At 43.5% G+C, this 22,735-nt stretch overlaps 1 protein-coding gene across 17 annotated transcripts in view; it reads left to right on the top strand.

Annotated features, from left to right (window-relative positions):
• The window catches only part of Dab1 (DAB adaptor protein 1), a 1,121,076-nt gene that overhangs the window by 1,038,491 nt on the left and 59,850 nt on the right, over positions 1-22,735 (top strand). For 10 of the 17 annotated variants that reach the window (XM_039109333.2, XM_017593175.3, XM_017593177.3 and 7 more), the window contains 4 exons: positions 16,130-16,261; positions 16,882-17,001; positions 17,490-17,528; positions 18,988-19,053. In XM_039109333.2, the coding sequence (XP_038965261.1) occupies positions 16,130-16,261; positions 16,882-17,001; positions 17,490-17,528; positions 18,988-19,053 (357 nt within the window). Of the gene's footprint in view, positions 1-16,129; positions 16,262-16,881; positions 17,002-17,489; positions 17,529-17,610; positions 17,803-18,987; positions 19,054-22,735 lie in introns of those variants that run through there. The other 7 variants (XM_039109335.2, XM_039109337.2, XM_063287214.1 and 4 more) reach the window with 2 other exon arrangements.

The raw sequence follows: 22,735 nt of genomic DNA on the forward strand, positions 1-22,735 counted from the left end.
CAGGAACTTGGGACTTCCCTGTAGACTCTTTCCATCACAGGCACCTCCCGTGGGTTCTCACAGCCTCTCTGGGACTCTATAAAACACATGTTTTTGATCATGCTGAGTCCCCATGAGTCCATGAACATGGGAGCTCAGCAGCCATGACAGTTTCAGTACTAGATCTACTCGCTTCTTGGGAAGTGAACAGCGTTGAACCACGTGTATCTATACAGTGGAGAGAAGTAGTCCCTGGAGGGTGGGCACAGTTATACTTCTCTAATTCGAATCAAGACAGAGAGCCTCGGCCCCATCCTTTTGTGTATCCAGTCCATGGATCAAAGGTAGAGGAAACACAAATGGGCGTCTCTGTGACTCAGGTTAGGGAATCAGACAACCTGGATTCAAATCCAAACTCCTCCACTCCCTCTCACTATAGGGCCAGGAGCAAAGGAGGGTTTCTTGTGGGAGGGAGAAGAAAACTGAAGAATCTTCTGAAATAAATTAAAACCCAAATAAGCAAAAGTTCAATATAACATATTTCTAGGCCCCAGGAACTATCTCCAGTACTAATTCCATTGTCTTTTACATGACCACAGCCCCATGGGGCAGGTCATAGATCTGCTCAGTTAATAGGTCCATATACCAGGACACAGAGGATGTACATAACTGGTAAGGGATAGAACCAAGACCCAGGCTTTCTGGATACAGCATCTATAGTCCATATTCTTAGCCTTTACTCTCACCCATCTTACCACGGGAATATAATATTTGACTTGTGAAATGAGAAACACACTAGTTAACAGTTTATAGCTTCCTACATGTGCGTCTAGACATACTACTTATCCTCTCAGGACTAAATAAGTACTAACATCTAACAATAAAGTGAGATGATAGAACTTTAAGGAAGCAGTAGCTGGTTTGCATATACAGATGTGAAATCCTATTGACTATTAGGAGCCAAAGAGCTTTGAATGATTCAGGGAGACATTTGCCTTATGTGCTATCAAAATAGGGGCAGCATGGGTGAGTGGATGGCCGGACATTGCCACACTTTATCAGTAACTTAGAAGACACTCTCTATTGGGACACATTTTTAAAAGGAAATGGTTAAGGAGAGGCCCATTGTAATGCTGGTAGATGAGAATGGGGAGTGGACTAGGGTCCTTTGAGACAGCAGAACTTAGGTCTGCAAACCCACCTTTTGGACCCTCAGTAATGCTCCTTCCAAATAAGTGATTGACTTAAGATGAGAATTAAATCTGATCATGGAGAAAAGCATCAGGCAAGTGGGAAGTTCTCTCTTCCTGCCTATCCCCCTTCCAACTTCCTCTCTGGCCCAGTCCCCTGAGACTTCTGCTGTGCCCAAGTGATGGGAAACTGCCAGGTGCGTCCCTCTGGGGCTTGATTTCCTGAAGTGGCTTGAGGGAGCTCTGTAAAAAAAAGAAAGGAAAGAGAAACCAGCCACGTTTTCCTCCTTGTGTTTACCTGCTTGCAGGTGCAACTGGCAAGGGAGCGTCCTCTTCAGCAGGGGTCTTTGTTCTCCTGCAATTAAAGGCGCCTTGCTAATCCTTCTGTCTCCCAGATGCTCTGAGAATATTTTTAACTCATCTCTTTTATACGCCTCACTCTGAAGATGTCTTATTATTCATTTCAAAACTCGACAACTCCTCTCACTCCCCCCCCCATCCCATTCTGATACACAAAAGGAGAGTGAGTTATAGCAATCTCAAGCCAAGTTTTACCTCTGCTCAATACAGCCCAGAGCTACAAGGACTTCTTCTGTCCCCATCCCTACATGGTGGCCCAGCTCAGGGTGTCAACCATGACATAAAGACTCATGTGCTCCAGTTTCATTTTGTTCAAAGTAAGCTTACAGTACCACATGTACTGCTGTGGACATTAAACCAGCAGTCATGAGCCAGGCAGAGACCAAGCTGAAGCCATACAGATAGGAAAACCAGGACAAACATTCCCAGCACAAAGTTGTCAACTCCACAAGCATCATTACCGTACTGTCACTGAGATAGGCACTAGGTGAAGGGATGGTTTGCTTAAGTAGAGAATTAATTGCCTTTGGGGATATACTTTAAATAACCTTGAAATGGTATAACCTTGATTGTGTATTTACTGTATTCAGCTTGTCCTGAGTGTGAGTTCATGTGGTCTCATAACTACTCTGAGGTGGGAATAGTTACTGTCATTAGACAGTGAGAAAGCAGACCCACTAGCTGTGCCCATCCTAGAGGTACACAGCTGTGAGTAGAGACCCCTGGCTCTAGAGCCTTCATTCTCAGCCAGACTGCCTCAGGGTTTGGGGTGATAATAGTCTAAGTGGTTGTAAGTTAAGCTTGAAGCCTGGACCTCAAGCTGCAGGTAGAGATAGTGTGGAAAGAGAAGCCCTGAAGCCCCAACCCATGTTAGCTAAAATGACAAAACAGGTTTAACTTATAAGCTATTAACATAGAAAAGAGCTACACTCTATCCCTGTCTATGCAGAGGGGACTAACGGGATAATGGAGCAGTCAAGAGAATAAAATATTACAAAATCTCCAGGTCAGGCTAATTGTCATGAAATCCACCTGGGTTTCCTCACACAGTGGCAGCTCTGATGCTCCCTAAGAGGGGAGGAGATGGGCACCCTCTCTATAGCTGATAGCTAGAACAAAGATCTTTTAACTTCCTGGAAGTTTCTCAGGCAGGCCTCTAATGGAGACATGGAACATCCCAGGAACATGGCCTTGATCCTATAGAAACTGTATCAATATGTATTCATGTATTTATAGACCAATATTGAGACCTAGTCTAGAAGGCATATCCGATTACCAGAATATTGCCAAGGCTTCTAGAAAAGGGAAAGCAGACTTAGAAGAGAGAGGGGTTGGAGACAAGACGGGACAGCTAGATGAGTTGGAAGCCAGAGTGGCGATCCTTTGTTGTCTTACCCTGAATCTGCCACAAAACCTTCAAGATTGGACCTCCATACCTTATCCCTGGCCTTTCTCTCCTTTAACTCACAGTGGTGAGTGGCTCTGTAAGGAACACAGAAATGACCTCACAGAGATGCACGCCTATCAGTCATCCTGGGAGCTTTCAGAAGTCCCCAAAGCCAGCTGCATTCTACCTTGGCCTTGGCCCTCGATACTACCCATGCCTTGAAGTGATTGTCTGTCCCTTAGTTGATCCTTAACTTTTGTTTATTGACCTAAATATCTTTCTTAGCAGCCCTTTCTAGAGAGGCCAGCTCCCAAGTTTGATCCACCTTGGGTCTGGCCTCAGCATCGCCAGGTCTCTGAGAACCAGCTAGATCTACTCTGGTTGTCCATGCTTCTCTCTTCTGACCATGGGCTCCTGCCTCAATTATATTTTCTACACCCTGTGTCTCTGTGATATCTTATTCATAGGGTCACACAATGACTGGAAGGGCAGGCTGGTCCACTCTATGTCTAAGGTTATTTCTGGCACATCAGGTGCCACATAATGAGGTCAGGAGACATATCTAACTTTAACCACAATGTCTTAGTAAGACAACACTCTCTCACTAGTTGCTAGGAGACTTTGAAGTTTTGTGGCCACAGATTGAGACCTGGCTAGCAGGAATTAATAGGTCAGGGAGACCAGTATTCATCTTCAGTTCACAAGCACATTTCTAGACCTTTTCCCAAACCACAGAGTCTGCTCTCACAACCCAGGGCAGGTTGCCAGGCTCATGTGTACTCTAGCCCAGGTCCTTAGACAAAGTACAGAGGGGACAAAAAGCAGGGGGAGAGGGGAGCCCTATGAAGTGACTGTCATCCAAGAATCACAGAAAGATCAACTTTGTTGCAGTGAGCTGAGCTGATCATTTCCACCAGTCTTCGGTTTCACCCTAGCTTGAAACTCCTACATCTCCTGGCCCTTCCTTCCCTTGTCACCTTCGAAGACTGCCTGTCACCCTTGACATCACATTTTCTGGCCCCAGACTGTCGAACTTCTCTATCTGATGTGATTTATAGCTACATGACTCAGTTTTTGTTCTGGTTGGACTGTCTTAAGACCTACCTCCTCCACAGTCACTAACTTTTGCCTACCAAGTCTTATCACTTGAAGCCTCTGTTTCTACCTGGCTATTACCTTGATTATGATACAAGCACATTTGGACAATCATCAACAATTCATTACAACACACACACACACACACACACACACACACATTCAGACATTATGCTAGGTGATGGGGATATCATACAGAGGAAATTAGAGTGTTTCCCTGGTTTCCTTAGTCTAATGGAAGAATCAAGTGCTAACCAAGGAAGCAGACACACAAAGGGAGATTTACAGAGCATGATGTGCATTAAGAGACAGGGAAAGAGTCCTGTGACAACATTAACTTCCCTGTCACTGCTACGGAAATGAGCTACAAAAGGGCAGGTATCTTGCCGGCCCCAGCATCCTACACAGTCCTAATGGTCGTTTATTAGGATCAAGCTTACCTACCAGGGTTAGGCCAGCACAAAGTGCTATTTACTGCAGACGGTATTCTTATATCTGCCTTCACTTGGGTGCTGCTGCCTTAGAGTTCGACACAGAGGTGAAGCTGTGTGAAGAAGGGGAAGGAGAGATGGGAGAGAAGACAACTGAACAAAGCCAGAGCACCCACTGTAGGCAAAGGAGCATGAAGCTTGACATCACACCGCCCTTCATCCCCAGCCTGTTCTTCACTATTGATTGAAAATTGATTAGGCAAGTTGCTTAACCACCCTGAGTCACAATTCTCTCTTCTCAGATAGGAAAAGGATTTTTGAGTTGATGTCCATTCTACCTCTGACACCCTAAGGTAGCTTGAAGTGATGATCGAATTGCACCTGATGCCTTTCCGAAGAAGAAGGAGGCAGTTTTGTGCTAATTTCTTTTACTGACGGTTCATTTTCCAAAGCAACAGCCTAACAAATCATGGGGCCAATTAGTGTAAGAGAAACAATTGATCCCTGTGCTCTGTGAGCTCAGCCCACCGCCTCGGTGGTTTGCGGCGTATTTGGGGAATGCTGCACAGCGCTAAATGGAAACTAATTGGACAGATGCAGCTGTAAATTGCACGGCGCTGCACTACACTGCAAGCTTCCGATGGCAGCAGCATGGCCTGACAGTAATAGGAAAACTATTACCAGGCTTCCCGCCACACACGGAAAACCAGCCCAGCTGGAGGCATGGTCCTACCTCCTCGTCTCACAGGGGGGAGCATAGAGGCTCACCCAGGGAACAGAAGCTGGACAAGAGGCCAGAGCAACTGTTCAGTGTTGGTGCCCTTTCACCCTGGCCTTACCATCCATCCTGTTGGTCTGTCAGCCTTCTCAAATAAAGAGCCCTAGAAATACAATCGAGATGCCCAATGGTTTAAAGATACTGCATCAAAGCCCTGGCATATGGAAATGGGTAATGGAAACAACCAGGATGTGCTGTTCTCCTGTGCCAGAGGCTGGGAATCTCAGACCAGTGTCTACAGGATGATTCTTTCCCTGCCCTTAAAGGATGCCATTTTCTTTTCATGGCTTACTGACCTTCTTTGACACTCCTTGGGTTGTGGACACACCCCCTTGATTTCTGATATGGTTTTATGTGGAATTCTCTATGTATGTTTTTCTCCAGTTTCCCCCTTGTATAAAGATATATGGGGCATTGCATTAGGGTCTCACCCTGCTCTAATACAGCCTTCTCTTATTATATATGTAGTGTTCCCAAATTAGGGTATATCCGGAAATGCTGAGATTTGGGGTTTCAGGGTATGTACTGGGGAGGAAGGATGGCACATATTTCAGCATGGAACAGGAGCATATATTTTCAAGAACAGAACTTTTGAACTGGGTACCAGCTGTTTATTACTAGACACTCCCTGTATAGGCCAGAACACCAGGATGTTTATGGTTTTATTTAATTCTCACCTCTATTCAAAAGTCTGGGAAATCTGTCCTATTTAACAATGCAGATCATGGCAGATTTGCAATTCAGGTTGTGACTGTGGCAGGCTGAAATCACGTCTTGCCATAGTACCCAGGGGTCTTACTTCTGTGGGCCTTAAGAGTCATTCTTTGCCTCTGCCCATCATCAGCTCTCCACCTCACTCCCTCACTGTGTGAGCGAAGGTATTGGCATCCCCTGCTTTTCTCTCCTCACCCTCCTTCCATGGGCTGCAGTGTAATCAATTCAATCTATTCACATTCCTGCAAGTTGTCTGCATAGACGCTTTCTTGTGACCAAGGCAAAGGTTAATTTCAAACTGGCAACAACATAAAAAGTAATTTTCCATTAAATATAATGACCTCGTTTCTGTAGTGACTTGTGGCAAAACATGCTCTTTCATTTCATGCAACCACACTCATTTACCTACTTGCTACAATAATTTTATACCACAAGTTAAAATGTTGAAATGATCAGTTATATTGCTAAGTACCTCTGTTGTCGGCAGTTAGGATTCTTCATGCAGAAAGAAAAAGAAATAAAAGTAACCAGTTGTAGGGGAACAGAAATAGAGGCCATCTAAGTGCATTAGGAACTATGCGGGGGCACAGAGACAGCTGGAACTCGTAACCAGCCATGCCTAGTGGCCACCCATATTAGCTGTGTGACCTGAGATTAGCTATTCTGCTGATAAGTTTATGTCAACTTGACACAAACTTAGTCATGCCTTGGAAGAGGGAACCTCAGTTAAGGAGCTCCCTCCATTAGACTCACCTGTGGGGCATTTCTTGATTCCTAATTGATGGAGTTTCTCCGCTTTGGCATCCCTCGATGATGGACTATAAAGTATCAGATGAAATAAGTTCTTTCCTTTCCAGTTTACCTTTGGCCATATTATTTATCACAGCAACAGAGAAGCAAACTGGGACAGTTACTCAGCCCTGCTGGGTCTCAGTTTCTTGGACAGTGAAAGCAGGGGGAATCGTCTGTAACGTTATTGGATGGGTAAGACAAATGAGGGGTGCATGTATAAAGCACCTAGCATAGTTAATGCCTAGCAGGTAGTGATAATTCACTGAATAGTATCATTTTTATTTTTAAAAAAGTCTGATAAAATAAAAATGTAAAGTCTGAATCCTTATACATGCTGAGAAGAAATTCCAAGTTACACACACACACACACACACACACACACAAACCAGCTATTCAAGAGTATAAATTGTCCCCACTGCCCCCATGCCCATTCAATCTGAGCATTTAAAAATGCTATTACAAATTGAAAGGCCTTAGCTGAAGGCTGCTATCCTTCCTGGGAGAGGAGAGGAGCTCAGGAAAGTGGTAGCCACCCTGCTTAGCACATCTCAGAACAGTGTATCTATAAAGCCACCCATGGGTTTAGGAGCCATGGCTGCTCAGGTGGACATGCTAAAGGCTTTTCTCTAACCTACTTTCAGTGAAGTCACAGAAGTTGTCAGTGCTTTAAGTGCTCCTGATCTTGGGAAAGGGTCCTAAGATGTGTTCTCCTCCCCACTCTATCGCCAATGTCTTCGTCACAATATGAATGAAGACAGCAAGAGAGAAGGGTAAGGGAGCATACTGAGATCTATCTGTCCTCAAAGTACTAACATGAAAATGCTCAACCACAGAAAGTTTTGTAAGGGTAACTCTTAAACTTAACCTTCTGCCACATCTGCTTTCTCTAGCTCTAGGTGGGTTAAGAGATCAGTAACTGAAAAGATACTAGCTATGTCTGAAGGGCTCAGAGCTACTGGAGTTTCATTGCTTCTAGAATCTTTCAGCAAACAGTGCTAGAAAAATATTTTTTGAAAAATCATAACCTGATATTGATGTTCCCATTTCAAATTTAATATTAAAGGGTTTCTCCTTAGGTTTGACAAATATTTGTGTCTCATCTCTATCCTGTGGACCATCTTGCTTGCCAGTAACCATGTATTTATGCTTTATTGTAATATATATCCAAAGCTATCTGAAAATTATAATTCCAACATGAACGAGTCAGGCACACACCAAAGTTTTTTTGGTCCCTGTGTCCTAAGCCTGTTCCCTCCTGTGACAAAGATAATGATGGTGGCCAGTATTCAGAAATTCCTGGGTTTCAAGTGTTAGAAAACAACTCAGACTGATCACAAACAATCTTAGTGACAGAAGGAAATTGCTGATTTGTGTAGTTGAAAGCTGTAGATTCTCAGGAATGCTGGGATCCAGGTTCTTGGGATCCAGCAGGAATCTGTAATGTAGAGCTGTTGGATTGAGAATCTTTAACTCATTTCCCTCAGAAAAAAAAAAAAATTCCTAAATTAAGAGCCTTCCATCTGATATGCTAGATACATTAAGTGGACTTCTTCCCAGACCTATGAAGGAAGAATCCTTTTGGTTTTCCGTGCAAAGGAGCTGAGGAGTCACATAAGAAAGTGATTTTTTCTCAAGGCCACAAGGCCATGAAAGGGTTAAAATCCCTCCACCCCATGACATACCTGATGTTTCCTCTACAGCAGCACCAGAGCCTGTGTGTGCAGGAGACTAGGAGTTCAGTCATGGGGACATCCAGGCCAATCCAATTGCGATGATGCTCTAGGGACCCTAGCTCCTGAGCTCTGGGATTTTGAGTGAGCCGGAGTGGTAGGAAGCTACCGTTCAGGCCTGTTTTCCTGGAGAAATTTTACAATCAGCTCCCATGTCACTTGGCTGATTGCTAAGTGATTAAGCGCACCTGGCTCTTTGCCTGTGCACCACATTCTATCACAGGTCTGGGGTGCTTTTTGCTAGTTGACTAACTCATCTCTCTGTTTTAAGCAAGGTCCTTGTCACATCTTTCCAGATCTGTATGTTTATACCATATGACTAGAGAGCTGTTAAGAAACTGTTATAGCTGTTGTCGTCTTAGGAGGTTTACAAAAGAGTCAAAGAAATGCTGAGGGCTAGAGAGGACGAGCACGTTTCCTGAGTCCCACACCTCATTTTAATTGCCAGGGGAAGGGAAGGCACATAGATGAAGAGCTCATGGGGCTAGAGGGGGGTCAGAGGAGACTTGCACCCCACATCTTGCTGATTCATTCATTGCAAATTTTCACTTTAAAATATATACTGACAGAAGCATAGGCGGAGTTAGACTAGCAGTTGCCAGTAGCTATGGGGGAAGGCGACGAGCTGTTTATCGATACAGAATGACAGTTTGGGAAGATTAAAATTGTGTGCAGGTGGATGATTTCAGAACAATGTGAATATGCTAAATGCCACCGAATTGCATATTTAAAATGCCAAATTCTATATTATGTATATTTTTAACTATAAATGTTCCAAATCCTCAGTACGAATCAGGCTCTGTACTTGATCAATAGGGAGAGAGGAAGCAGCATTGTAACATGGAGATGGAGACGAATCAACACAATCCGGTCCACAGAAGGGCAAACTGGGCAGTTCCCTGCCCACCCCTCACAATGGAAGGCAGAACTCAAGAGGACTTGGGAGGCCTCAGAGAAGTGGCCTTTGTATTAAGCTCTGAATTAAGAAAAGAGCTCATCTTTCTCTGCACGTGGAGCTTAGGAATATGCCTGAAGGGAAACTATGGTTCATTGGAGGGCCAGAAAAACAGCCAGGTGGCATTAAGTGGGGGAAACATTGGAAGAACCCAGGGAGACAACCATTTCACTCTGGTGGATGCAGAGGCCCCACTAGGCTCTCCGACTCTATCCCAAAGGCAATGGGAAGCTTTGGTGTGATTCAAATCTTGGAAAGCCTTGAGGGAATTTGCCACATTTTCCCCCTCGGTCCCTTCACACAGCAGTGTGACTATCACAGGAAGAGAGAGTTGTTTACCATGTGAGGAGTGACTGAGCTACTCTCCTAATCCATGTATGAAACAATGGCTGTGTACCCAGGTTCTGGTGATGGAGATGTGAGGAGTGGATGAAATGACCGATATTAAGGAGACAATTAAGTTAAAACTGTAAGGAGGAATTCTTGAAAGGCCAGGAGGGTTGCTTGTGGGAATGGAGAAAGATAGCGTGTGCATTGAGTTCATAGTAGGAAATAATTCTGTATTTCTCCTTCGTGCATAAAGTAATTATTGTACCGACAATTGTTATAAATAAAAGGAGTCCTATTTTCAAAATGAGTAGTAATTCCAAGAGACAGCCTGCATTAGGACAGTAACAATAGACTCCCAAAGTTCTGGTATACATTTAGATAGGTATCCTTGTCTTTCTTCAGAAACATAGTCATTCTGAACAAACTATTTTGAATATGCTTTTTCAAACTCAACAGGATGCTGCTCGAGATTTCCGTAGCAAAAAATAATACCTTCTTTTCTGAATGATTTTTGCCGTGCTGCATACTGTTTCACAAGATAGAAACATGAATTTTCTCAGCTAGTCAGTGAGTACTCACAGCTTTGGATATTTCTAAATACTGTGGGGAGTATCTTGTTTCCAAGTCTTTGTCCGCAGGTTGCATTATTTCTGGATAATTAATTCCCTATGAGAGGAATCATAGGGTCATTTTGTGCATGATTTTTTAAGGCTTTGAAACACAGTCAACCAGCTCTCCAAGAAGTTGCATTTCCACAGATAACAAGAAAGCAACCTTCCTCCCCAGGTGCCCTGCACTACACTAAGCAATTCATACTTTCACTTATTAATCTCCTAAAAGCACCAGAGAGATGCTGCCATTTTCCCTGTATTACACCTACGCAGTTTGTGTGGTATGTGTTTCGCCACAGCTTCTCAACAGTCTACACTGTATTCTTTCCATTCTGAAGGAGAAATACATGCCACTTTCATCTGGCAACATTTGGGCTTCCATGCCATTACGTCATTCTTCATTGTCTACAAAAATCATAGAGGGACATTCAGAAAGAGAGAAAGTGCTTCTAAGGGGCACACAGGCAGATGGGAGAGCTGTGTTTTGGACTGTGTTCTCCCTGGCCCAAGAGCACTTCCCTCCTCCCTATTGTCAAGGTACTGATCAAGGCAGGCAGCTGATCAAGGTACTAACTAATCAAGGGGCCTCTACAGCTGGATACCATGTGATCTGACATTTTGGTTTTCTTGAGAAAAAGGATGCCAACCAGGGAACAGCTCCCCCTGACCTGCTCCATGAAGTACTTGATGATGGGGTGTCCAGGGGGCTGGTACAGAGGTTGCCTCCCAGTCTTGTTGGCACTGCATTACAGTGAAGGCATCCAAAAATATGTTAGTAAAAAGAAAGGCTTTTATAATGAGCCCAGGCCTCCCTTTGTCTTCTGAGGTTTTAACTACTGTAATTGCTTGTCATGTGATGTAGTGTGTTTTTCGTGTATCTATTTTTATTCTGTCTTTCTACTTATCTGTATTTTGTATGGTTTTGTTTTGTTGCATTTTGCTTCTCTTTGTGGATGGTGTTGTTAGTGTTGTTAGCATACTTGCATCATGACAGATATTTTCCCATGAACAGTATTGCGTCAGGGAAGAGAGGGGGCCATATACACAATGATTACATGAAAGCTAAACAGGATAGAATTTATTCCTTAAAAATAGCTAATGGTATAGTCTTCGGCAGATGACTTTCTAATCCATACTGTATTTAATTGGCTGTATTGAACCATAGTACAAATTAAGTCTTCTCTGTAATTTATTCTGTCAGACAGTAGCCCCCCAAACAATTTGATACTTCATTTAAACATTGTTAAATGGCTCATGGAAATGCAAAGAAAAAGATTTAATGATGCTAAGAATCCCTCTGTTCACAGAATGAATCCTATGTGAAAAGTCATGAATTAACCCAACGCAGCCACTCGATAAGCATTTATGGAGTGCCTACCTTGAGCAGTACACAGAGATGGCTCGGCCCACCCTTACTCTCTTTCAATACTCATTATGTATCAATTATTGTCCCAGAGAAAACTTTTTAGGAACTGAAGAGAACCCATCATGGATCATTTTCTGAAGACTTAACATTCCCAAAGCAGAGAGGAAAAAGAGAAGCCGTGCTTAGAACCCAGGCACTCTCTATAACAACCTTTGCCCTACTCTTCTGGAATGTTCCCGTTTATTCTTCAAGACTTAGACTGAGCTCACAGCCTCTTCTGGCATGTCCCCATGTCCTCTTCCTGATTTCGCTCCCAGCATATGCAACATGAATTTAATGTAAATATTACCATGCTATACTGTGGTTTTAGAGTTTGCCACATGTCTGTTTTATGAGACCATGAGACCATCTGCATAGACCCAGATCACAGCCAACCTGTACATATATGTGATGTGAATCACTGAGTGTTTTGGAGAGATTTGGGGCAAAACAATTCAAAGAACTCTTACTTGGAAGGGCAGATGCATCACTGCAGGGTTGAAGGGGTGGGAATTACCCAGAGGGAATGGAAGGTCCTTTGAGAGTTGCCTATGTAGCTAATGAAGCAAGGGGGAGAGGAGGGAGAGAATTATCCCCAGAAAATCACATGCACAGAGGTACAGAGGTGGGAAAGCGCACACTCATTGTTTGTAGGGCATGGCACCTAACACTCATGTAGAAGATGGGGTGGGAATGGACTGAGGATGTTGATGCCTGGATGATCCCTGGGATCTTCTCCCTATAGCTTTGATCCATAGTGTAGGCAATAGGGCACAGAATAAGGAGTCCTGAAAGCCCTGCTCCTAAGACCAACAATCTGCTTTATTAGCAAGAGCAAGTGTCTCCAAGGCACTGTTTTCCATGGACCATACAAACCAGGCATGAATAGAGTGTACCGTCTCCCACTCTCAGCTTCCCACTCAGGTCTTATCTTCTCTGCTATGGTCCAAATTTTCCTACAGAAACATTCCTTGGGTGAAGCTCTCTTTGTCATCCATGACCAGTTGTAGGCTGTCTTTGATATTTTGGCCTTGGCTGCTTGGCAGACACATAAAAAGTTAGACAGCATGACATAGAACTAGATGTAAACTTCTAGGTGTTGCTTCCTTGACTACTTTCTCTGGGACCCCTGTGATTGACCTCTGTATGTTTGGATTTATCACTCTCCCTGACCTCAGACGCTTGCCTGCATTGCAGACAGTCGCCATTCCTTCCATCTATCCAGTTCTTTATCTCACGTGTTTCTCCTCCCCATTTATGAGCATCAACTTTTGCTTTTTAAAACAAAAATGAGACCTAGCTTCTACATAACCATGTTCTCATCATCAGTGATTTGTCACCCTGGATAAAAGAAGACAAGACAGGTTTAGTAGTGGTTAAGACAGTAGTCTCTGGCCTTCGGTCTCTTCATGCATAAACTCGGAGCCAAGCTATGTAACATTTAAGGTCTCATCTGACTCCAAGTTCATTTGATTGGTCATGTAATAAAAAATCTACTCAAAGACCTAGACAATTTCTAGGTGCTGAAGAAACATTTGCATGATCTCTGAGTGGCTAAAATGAATGTGACAAACACAACTGTAGAATTTACCAAATCCTGATGTGCCTGTATTTCAATGTCTCCTATATTGTGTCTGCATAGTAGGTTAGGGAAAGAGAAGACACACTCCCTCACTGATGGTTAGTTTTTAAGTGAATGCAACACTTGGAGAGCACTGCTCTTTAACGTGTCATAAAATTAACTACAAGAGAAGATAATGTTACGAATATCTTTAAGTGCGTTGTGTGCACGCACTGACACAGCTAACACTTTGCAAGGCAATATTAGGTATCATCAAGCATTAAGAATGTTTTGATTTAAAATACTTAATGAGGATTCGTAGATAAATTAAAACATCTCCATCTGCTATCTTCATGGTAGGTGATATTTTACCATTGCACACTCATCTCTGAATCTAATTCCACCAGGAGGATTTCTAATCGCTGTTTAATTTTAGAGCAATATTCTGCTTGGCAATCAATAAGACAGTGTCGTCAAACTTGGATTTAATAGGAGACGTGGATTACATCCTCTGCATTATGCAGGGAAAGAAATACTTTCAGGAAAAAGGAGAGAAGAAAAGAATGTCTTTGTCTCCAATTTTCCCCTGCCACATACCATTCTCGCTCACAAAAGCTTATAAATCAATGCCCCATGTTGTGTGAATATAAATCTCATCAATTTTACATCATTAACACCATGAAAAAGCTATCACTCTCAGGGCAATTTTCCTCTGCTAGCTAAATCTGTCCTTCTGATGAAACAAAACAAGCAGATTCTGATTGTTTCGCTCACAAACCCTTCCTCCACCAACTTTAATCATGTCAAAATCCACTCAGTATAAACTTGCCATATTGCCAGTTGAAAGACTAAGGACTTGAGGCAGTGATGCCATGCTGTCGTTCAAGGAGCAATGGGCCCCTGGAAAGATGATGAGGCATCAGGGAGAGGTGTAGGGGTCACCAGATGGGTGAGTGACAGTTGCCTCTGGGCAGATGAAGGCAAGGCAGAACGTTCTAGAGCAGCAGATGATTCTCGTAGTCAGAAGCCTAGTCAAGCAAGAGGCTGAGGAATTGACATTAACGGGTAAGGTCAGTCATCTCTAGAATTAAGGTGATGAGAACCAGAGGCCACTGAGCCAGGAGACCCAAGTGGCTTTAAGGGACAGGAAACCTGCTGTTGGACTTAAGAGAATACTTACCCTAGTAGTTCTAAAGGCTTTCATAGAAGAGCTGCCTGTGCTGTCTTTGTTTCTCCCTCCTTTCTGGTATTTAGGAATAGGAAAGATTTCATGCACCATAAAAGATAGTCATTTTTCTGCTTGGACTATTTGAAGCTTACTCAAATATAAGCGAGGGAACATAACAACAATAAGCAGATATAATTCTAATTAAATATTTGCATGCACAAATATATAGAGCTATATTAGAAATAATTATATATGTATATCTTTCAACAGCAAGCCCACAGCCAGCATCATGCTAAAGGGATAGGAACTCAAAGCCTTTTCAATAAAATGCAGAGCAGACAACATTGTCTACTCTTTCTGTATCTGTTCTTTACAGTACTTGAAGTCCTTTTAGTTTTTTGAAATTTGCCTTTTTATTGCTAAAGGCAATAAAATCCTTATAAAGCCAGGGCTCTTGAGTTAGAACTGTTTGGTGTAGTTTTTGTAGGTAATAAACTACAATGCAGAAAGGACTGGTGAGCGGTTTGCATTAGTACAGTGAGAAGAATTCAAGCTTCTTGGTGTAAAGAAAGTGTTCTTTGTAGGGATTCTGGACTGACTGCAAGCATCTCTTTGCATTTGCAAGCCTTTATAGAGTTTTAATTGATATGATATATGGGATTATTATAGGGAAACAAGCAAAAAGGTGCCCTCCCATCTCCTAGTAGGATGGGAAACTTTGATTCTGTGGTAGCTTGAATAACTAAAGCAGAAAGGCCAATTTCAAACTACTGAGCATAAACCAGATTTCTTCAGTTCACTGAAGTGGGTGGAGCTTAGGGCAGGGGAGATGACAGCGTTCAGGAAGACAGAGTCTAGTGTGGCAGTGGTCCAGAAGTCAGACAAACTTATAGAACATCTGTGACCATCAGTGTGAGAGATATACATCATGAGTCTTAAGGGAATATTCCTTCAAGGACAGGGAAGGCTAGCACTGCAGGGGCTGCTTAACAGACAGTGTCATTTCATGTGGCCATCAAAAGAGAATTTAAAATGGTGATAAAATCAGACATCGCAGAGAGACAGACTCAACAGATGAAAAGTGTGTGCACGTGGGCGTCTGCATGCGTCCCAACCTCTGCCCAAAGAGGTGACCCGGAAAAGGATAAAGTTATTCATCCCTCAACACAGATTTTCACCAGCTGCTGGGAAAACTCAGTAACCGTGCAAAACTAGAGCACTGTGATGTTCACAGCACTCCCTGGAGTTGTTCAAGGGACAGCGCCTCCCTCTGTATGCAGAATGTAAGTGTGTTCTCTTATCGAGACAGATTGAACTGAGCTGTGCTGTGAAGGTTGTGAGCAAAAAGAAGCATGTGGGCTGATTTAGACCGGGAGGCTTTGGCAGGCAGTGTGGAGCCACCTCTGCAGATGCTCACTCCCATATGAACAGTCCCGGTTTATCTCTGGTCACAGCAGTGAGACCATGGAGGGAGACCTCCCTTTCTCAAGGGCAGGCGTAGCTCTTTTTCCTTCCATCTGTACCAAACAGCTTTCCCAAAGCCCCTTGGGCCTTTCACACATGGCAGAAACACATCTCTTATTGATCAACAGCTCGAGGGGGTGTGTTCCCTGAAACATGCTCTTCCTTTTGTGTGTCCCCAGGCCCTTCAGCATCACCATGCTGTTCACGAAATTTCCTACATTGCGAAGGACATCACAGATCACCGGGCTTTTGGATACGTTTGTGGGAAGGAAGGGAATCACAGATTTGTGGCCATCAAAACAGCCCAGGCGGTAAGTGTTTCTGTCCAATACAGGTGTTTTCCTTGTAACTGTGCAGTCAGAGCCAACATCGTTGATTTTCCAAGACCCAGCCTGACCAAATGATGTACCACCACTGTCAGCTGATGTGCAGCATCCCACGTAGGAAAGATAAACAGCCTTAAAGCAAAGGAGCATGGCCCCACCCGTTCAGTTTTATTTTTTTATCCTAATGGATATTTCCTAATGACTAATTATTTTCCCTCTCTGATTAAGCTAGATAGAGACACATATACAAATAAGTTTCCTTGCGTTCATAGCCTCATTTACAAAGAAAATAAGAGAAAACCAATAGCTGCTTTGCATATGGCCTGCCCTAATTTTATTATATTCCGACTCACTAATAAATAAAAGCAATGCTTTTTATGCTTATGATTATTATGAATTTGCAAATATAATTAGTTGAAAAAATGAACTTTAGCCTAGAAGCAATTTGCTAAACCAATATAAACAAGGTAGAATTAATTAAGAATGGAATGCTTTCAGTTTAATAGAAAAAGGAAGGGCTGCGGGTTGGAGCCAGAGACAAAAAAATTAGTAGCTGCAGTTCAGCAGCGTTCTTTATTAATGTGTGCCACCACCCTTCACTCCAGGCTGAGCCCGTTATCCTGGACTTGAGAGATCTCTTTCAACTCATCTATGAGCTGAAGCAAAGAGAAGAATTGGAAAAAAAGGCACAGAAGGATAAGCAGTGTGAACAAGCCGTGTACCAGGTATACCTATGCGTTTCTCCCAGTGCTGCAGAAGACGGGGCCCACAATAAACAGATGGGAAACTGACAAGTCGAGCTGTCTCCTCCTGGTGCTGAGCAGAAATAAACAGAGATGAAAGGTTCCTTGAGATTACAGACACCCACACGTAGCCATTAGAAGTGATCCTTTTTGGTTTGGTTTTGTTCTGTTTTTTCTTTCTGAGACTCCAGATAGGGTAGAGAAAGGAAACTCTTTAATGGGGGGAAGATTTCAGGGGAGGAAGACTAAAGGCCCATAGTGACTTTGCCGGCTTTGCTGTTGTTAATGCGGGGAGTGGGTGGGGAGAGAGCTGCAGGATTTGGAGTTCCTTTGTGTATTTTCTGCGGTAATGGCCTCCTACCCTATCCTAATCAATGCTGGCTCTCTACTGTGCTGTAGCATCTGAAGATAATCTCACTTCTCTTCCTTTGCATCCTTTGCTTTCACCATCCCTTCCCTCGCTGGGATAGACCATTTTGGAAGAGGATGTTGAAGATCCCGTGTACCAGGTAATTTCTGAACCCCGTCAGGGTTTTGCATGCAGCTGTGAAGGCTCTTTTGGCTGAAGCGTGAGGATTCTGTTGAATGCAGAACCTGCAGAAGAATTAAGATGATTTCTGAAGGCCAGGGTTGCCAGCCTCTGCAGGGAGAGAATATTTCCACACTAAGAAGCCAGCAGCCGTGATGGGAGATCTAGAGATCCACTTCCTTCTTCGCACCCCTGCCTCAGAGCCCTCCAAATCTGGAAAGTTTGATCCTAGAAATAAATGTTTTTCAGTGGTCTCTCGACTGTTGTAACTTTTTTAGAGACAAAATGGATAATGAAGTAGACTCTGTAAGCTAAGAATTAGGGTTGAGGGGCTTACATTTGCATGACATTTGAACACAAACCTAATGAATGGTTTCAGAGCTTTAGCGAGGATGTAAAAATATTTTTGAAGCCCTGATGATGTAGACTAACCCTCTGATTATTTGGCTCATGGCACAGAGCTGCTATAACATGAGAGAATCCTGAGATACCTCTGTCCAGGGCTTTCTCTACACTCTCTTCACGGTCCACAGCACAAAGGAACTCTTGAGGTCAAGTCCAAGGTCTGTGCAAAGATTCAGAAAGAAAGGAAGAACTGGATGTCCTCACTCTCTCCTGCACTTACTTCTAAGGAGAAAATGTGGAAAAAAATCATACCCGTTTTTTGAACCTAAAAGCAAACGTTCAACTTGTATTTCTAATCCTGATACATAGGCATGGTTTATGTCTGTCTTACATATGCATACGTTCACAGCCATGATCAAAATAAGATGATAGATACACGCATAGATACATAGGCAAATAGATAAGTCTCAAAATAGAAGTATCTAGCAGATCTGTGGTAAACACAAGTCAGAAATGCACTACTCAACATACCCTTGCTTTTGAGGGTTAAAGAAGAACTTACTTATAGCAGAAACTTTGACCACTACTTACTGGGCTCATGGGGGAATGAGAATGGTGGCCTTTTGGAGACACCCAACCCTTTATGTCTGAAATGTACACATAGAAAAGTTGAAGTTCACTATTTTATACTGATAAGATTCTGTTTAGGGGATCAGAGAGGTTGGGGCTTCTGAGTTCTTGAGCAATGACCTGGGACCTTAGGACGGCAAGGGAACTGTAGAATGAAGATTGCAGGGCTGTAGCCCCATGACACCATTCCATTCAGCTGCTACTCAGACAAAATGCTACTGGATGAAGACATCGCCTCTCCAGAAAGACTTGCAGTTGCCCAGTACCCTCTCTGCAGAGGCCAAACATCAAAACTCTGCAGTGTTCCTTGGCAGGGTCCATCCCATCTCAATACCCATTTCTGATACCCCTTCTTGTGCCTGTTTCTGTGATGCTTGCTGTGATTTGCATCTAAATTCGAAATGCTTTTCTCGTCTTTCTTTTTTTTCTTTCTGCCTTTTCCTCTCTGGCTGCTCCTGCAATAGTACATTGTGTTTGAGGCTGGACATGAGCCAATCCGTGATCCTGAAACAGAAGAAAACATTTACCAGGTATAAGATCCTTGCTTCTTTGTTTGCACCCTTTATCAGCAAATGCTAGCATACTAATAGACTCCGTACTGAGAGGTTCAGGGAGTCGGGGTCTCTTGGTCATACAAGAGTGGGAGATGCCTTTGGGAACACTGACTGTTGCTTCCCCAGCAATTTCCTACTGTTTCCATGCCTCATCGTTGAAATCTTTAGTTGCCAGTTGGGTACAGTGTTTAAATCTGAAACAGATCATAGGTGTTTTAAGTAGCATTATTTTGGTTAGGGTTCCATTGCTGTGAAGGAGCACCATAGCCAAGACAACTCTTATAATGGAAAAAATGTTTAGTTGGGGCTGGCTTACAGTTTTAGAAGTTTAGTCTATTTTCATCCTGGTGGGAAGCATGGCAGTGTGCAGTCTGGCATGGTACTGGAGATGGGGCTGAGTGAGAGTTTTACCTCCTGATCCAAAGGCAGCAGAATAAGACTGTCTCACACTGAGCATAGAAGACCTCAAAGCCCACTTCCACAGTGACACACTTCTTCCAACCCCACCACATCTACTTTAGCAAGGCCACACGTACCTCACCAAGACCATACCTCCTAATAGTGCCACTCCCTACGGGAGAAGCATTCAATCACATAAGTCTATGGGGAGCATATTTATTCAAACCACCATGAGCATTAAAACCCATAGCATCGCACTGTACTGAGGTAATGCACTGGAGGATAGCAGTCTACCAAGAAGAAGGGTCTTTCACCTCTCAATGGAATGCTTGCATCCAGTTTGTTTAAAAACCCAACTTCCCTCCTATACATAAGAGACAAATTCAAACATTCTATATGAAAACAGCATTGGGAGGATGACTAGAACGAAGGAAAGCACAGCTGAAGGTTTTCTCCATCCTGAAGGGGAAGCACATTAATGATCATAACTGTGAAGAATACATGAAACGTTTCTACACTCATCCAACTCTTAGAACTAGGTGATCAAACGGCCATTTTAATCCTGCCTTTGGTGGAAAGGGCCATCAATGGATTAGAGTTTAGAACACACTCTGCAGGCTCAAACAGCTACTTAGAGCCAGGACTGAAAGGCGGATGCATGTGGAGGCCGAGCCCCAGTCTCCTCTGGAATCCCATGTAAGGCTTTGCAAAGACCTTGGGCCCCAGTAGCATGGTATAGTGATATATCAAGTAAATATGATAATTTTTCACTAATGAGAACCTTAGTCTTCACTTAGAGCATGAATACTATGGGAGAAGGAGTGATTTGATGCATTTATTTAATCAGTGGTTTTAATTTACTCAGTTGTGTGTTCTATTATTCAGCCTTAGGCGTGTGTTAATTGTGAAATCAAAATAAAACCTATTTTCAATTTCTCTCAAATGTGTAGAATTCAAAATGAGCAAACCCAATCTCTCCCAGCAACTCGGTTTAAACCAGCTTCATAGACTAGTAGTTTATTTATGCCTGCCTGAGCCCACCCCAGACTCTTCCATTGGGCTTCCACCAATGAGAGCTGGAGCAAGGATGCCTTCAAAGGGCATCTACATGAGATACAAGGTGTTTAGTCTTCACTTACAAAGCTTCTGTCCCAAAAAGAAAAGTTGCAGTTGTCCCCAGAGTCAGATCTAAAGCCCTGACCCACCTTGTGGTGTCTGAGCATTGAGGCCAAAGGGTCATTAACCGGCCGTCCAAGGGGAGAGAGAGCACCTTCCCTATAGGAGAGGCACTTGAATCCAGCTGAGCTCCAGTTGCACAGCACTTGGGGACAGCAAAGTGACAGCAAGTACCAGAAAGAGCTGCCTTAGGCTGGGGCAGAGCTGGGGGGTCCAGTTTGGCCCTTCTTGCCACTGACCTTTGGGTCATAGTTGGAGGGCAAGACACCTACTGTTTCTCAGACTTTACTTCTACAATTATAAAGTAGGAGGCTCCACCCAAACACATGTCAGTGAGAGACTGAAACATGCTTATACGGGGACAGAATCCTGGGCAGCATCCTGGGCCACGAATAGTTATGTGGATCCAGATCTTAGCAACAAGTGATAGCTCCAGCCAACTGTGTCTGGGCCTTAGTTTACCCATCTGTAAAATGAGTAAATAATCTTTCTGGGTAAGCTCTTTCCTGCTGTTTGCAACACACCTTGCAAGAAGCAGTTTAACCACACGGGGCTGTGTTCTCTTTGCACAATCATGCTAACTCTCTCTATAGGGCAGCAAGTGCTGACTCAGAAGTGGGGTACATGTGTGATCATTGATGACCCCCAAACATGGAGTTTACGTTACAACTTTCATCTCTCAAAATCTCCACTGTGGCTTGAGTCATTTTCCCACCTTTCAGATAAGGGGAGTGAGGCTTATGGTGACCAGGGATCTTGCTGATGTTGCAGAGTCTGTGAGACAGGATCTCTAAGGCAGGTCTCCCTGACCTCTGTAATAAGCACCTCTGTCTCTCAGCTCTTTTCAGCTCAATGTTACATGGCTCTGGGCTTCCCAATTAGGTCCTGTGTATTTTAAGTAGCTGTCTAAAAGATCTCACTTGGTTTAATAGCGCTGGCCTCTTGATCTTCCCATCTGCCTATCATTAACAGGAAGGCATCATTTACAAGAATGAATATTTTATCCCATCTATTGGAAAGGCCTGTGGCCATGTACCTCTCCTGTACCGCAGAGCCACCTGGGCTCAGTGCACTTAGCAGGAGATAAGCCCTTGGCCTAAAGATTACCAGACAGTGCTTTAAAGCACTGACACTAGAAACCCTGTTGTTTTTGTTTTGTGTGTGTGCATGCTGGCAATTACTACATAGCTGATCCTGCCACATATGTCTTACTGTTTCTACTACTTTGGCTCAAGGTGATCTCATTTTTATGGTGGCCCCTGTTTCTAGAAGGAAGCACACATAGACCTGAGGCCTAGTAGCCTTTCAGGTTTTTATGCCTTTGGATGGTATACATAAATTTTGCCTCTCAGCTTCCTGGACTGTGAACTGAGGCTAGTCCAGTGTGGGCTCCACACTCTGATACCCTGATATGCCCTGTCCATGGAAGCTTCTGTGTAGCCATTCCTTCCTTTTACTTCCATATCATCATCAGGTACTACTTTTGATAAGATTCTGTACTAACAGAAAAAGAAACTATCTACAGAGCTCATTTTGTCGTTGAGCCCCTCAGAAAGTTGAAGTCTTGCTTTGCTGTTGTGGTCAACATGAGGATGAAGAGGCTCTGGGGTAACTGAGCCATCTTTCCAAGGAAGAGTGAGACCCCCGCCCCCAACCATGTTAATAATCGTAATTGTTACTTGTGTTACGTGCCTTGGAAAACGTTACCAGTTCTCTTTAAAACAACACAGGGCAGTTTTATATGTGACTTGCTGGCGACCTTTCTGTCATTCGGTGAGTTGAGAAGAAAAACTGAGGCTGTCGTTTTCAACACACGGGAATCTGAGTTCCAGTATCACGGGCTCTAATTCCAGACCACAAGTGGGGCCTTCCACTTTCCAAGCGGGTATTTTTCACATCAGTTGTTCAGAACTTAGTGTTAATCTCCCCATGTGTTAAGTACCAATTTAAAACAATAAGGCTAGCCCTGTGTCATCCAACACACCCCTGAATGGCCTCTCCACACACAATCACCACACTGCTGACCCAAACGTGCCCTCTGTGTATATCACTCCAAGTGTAATAGCCTATTTAATTGTTCACT

Source organism: Rattus norvegicus, chromosome 5, assembly GCF_036323735.1.
Source record: "Rattus norvegicus strain BN/NHsdMcwi chromosome 5, GRCr8, whole genome shotgun sequence".
Lineage (NCBI taxonomy): Eukaryota > Metazoa > Chordata > Mammalia > Rodentia > Muridae > Rattus > Rattus norvegicus.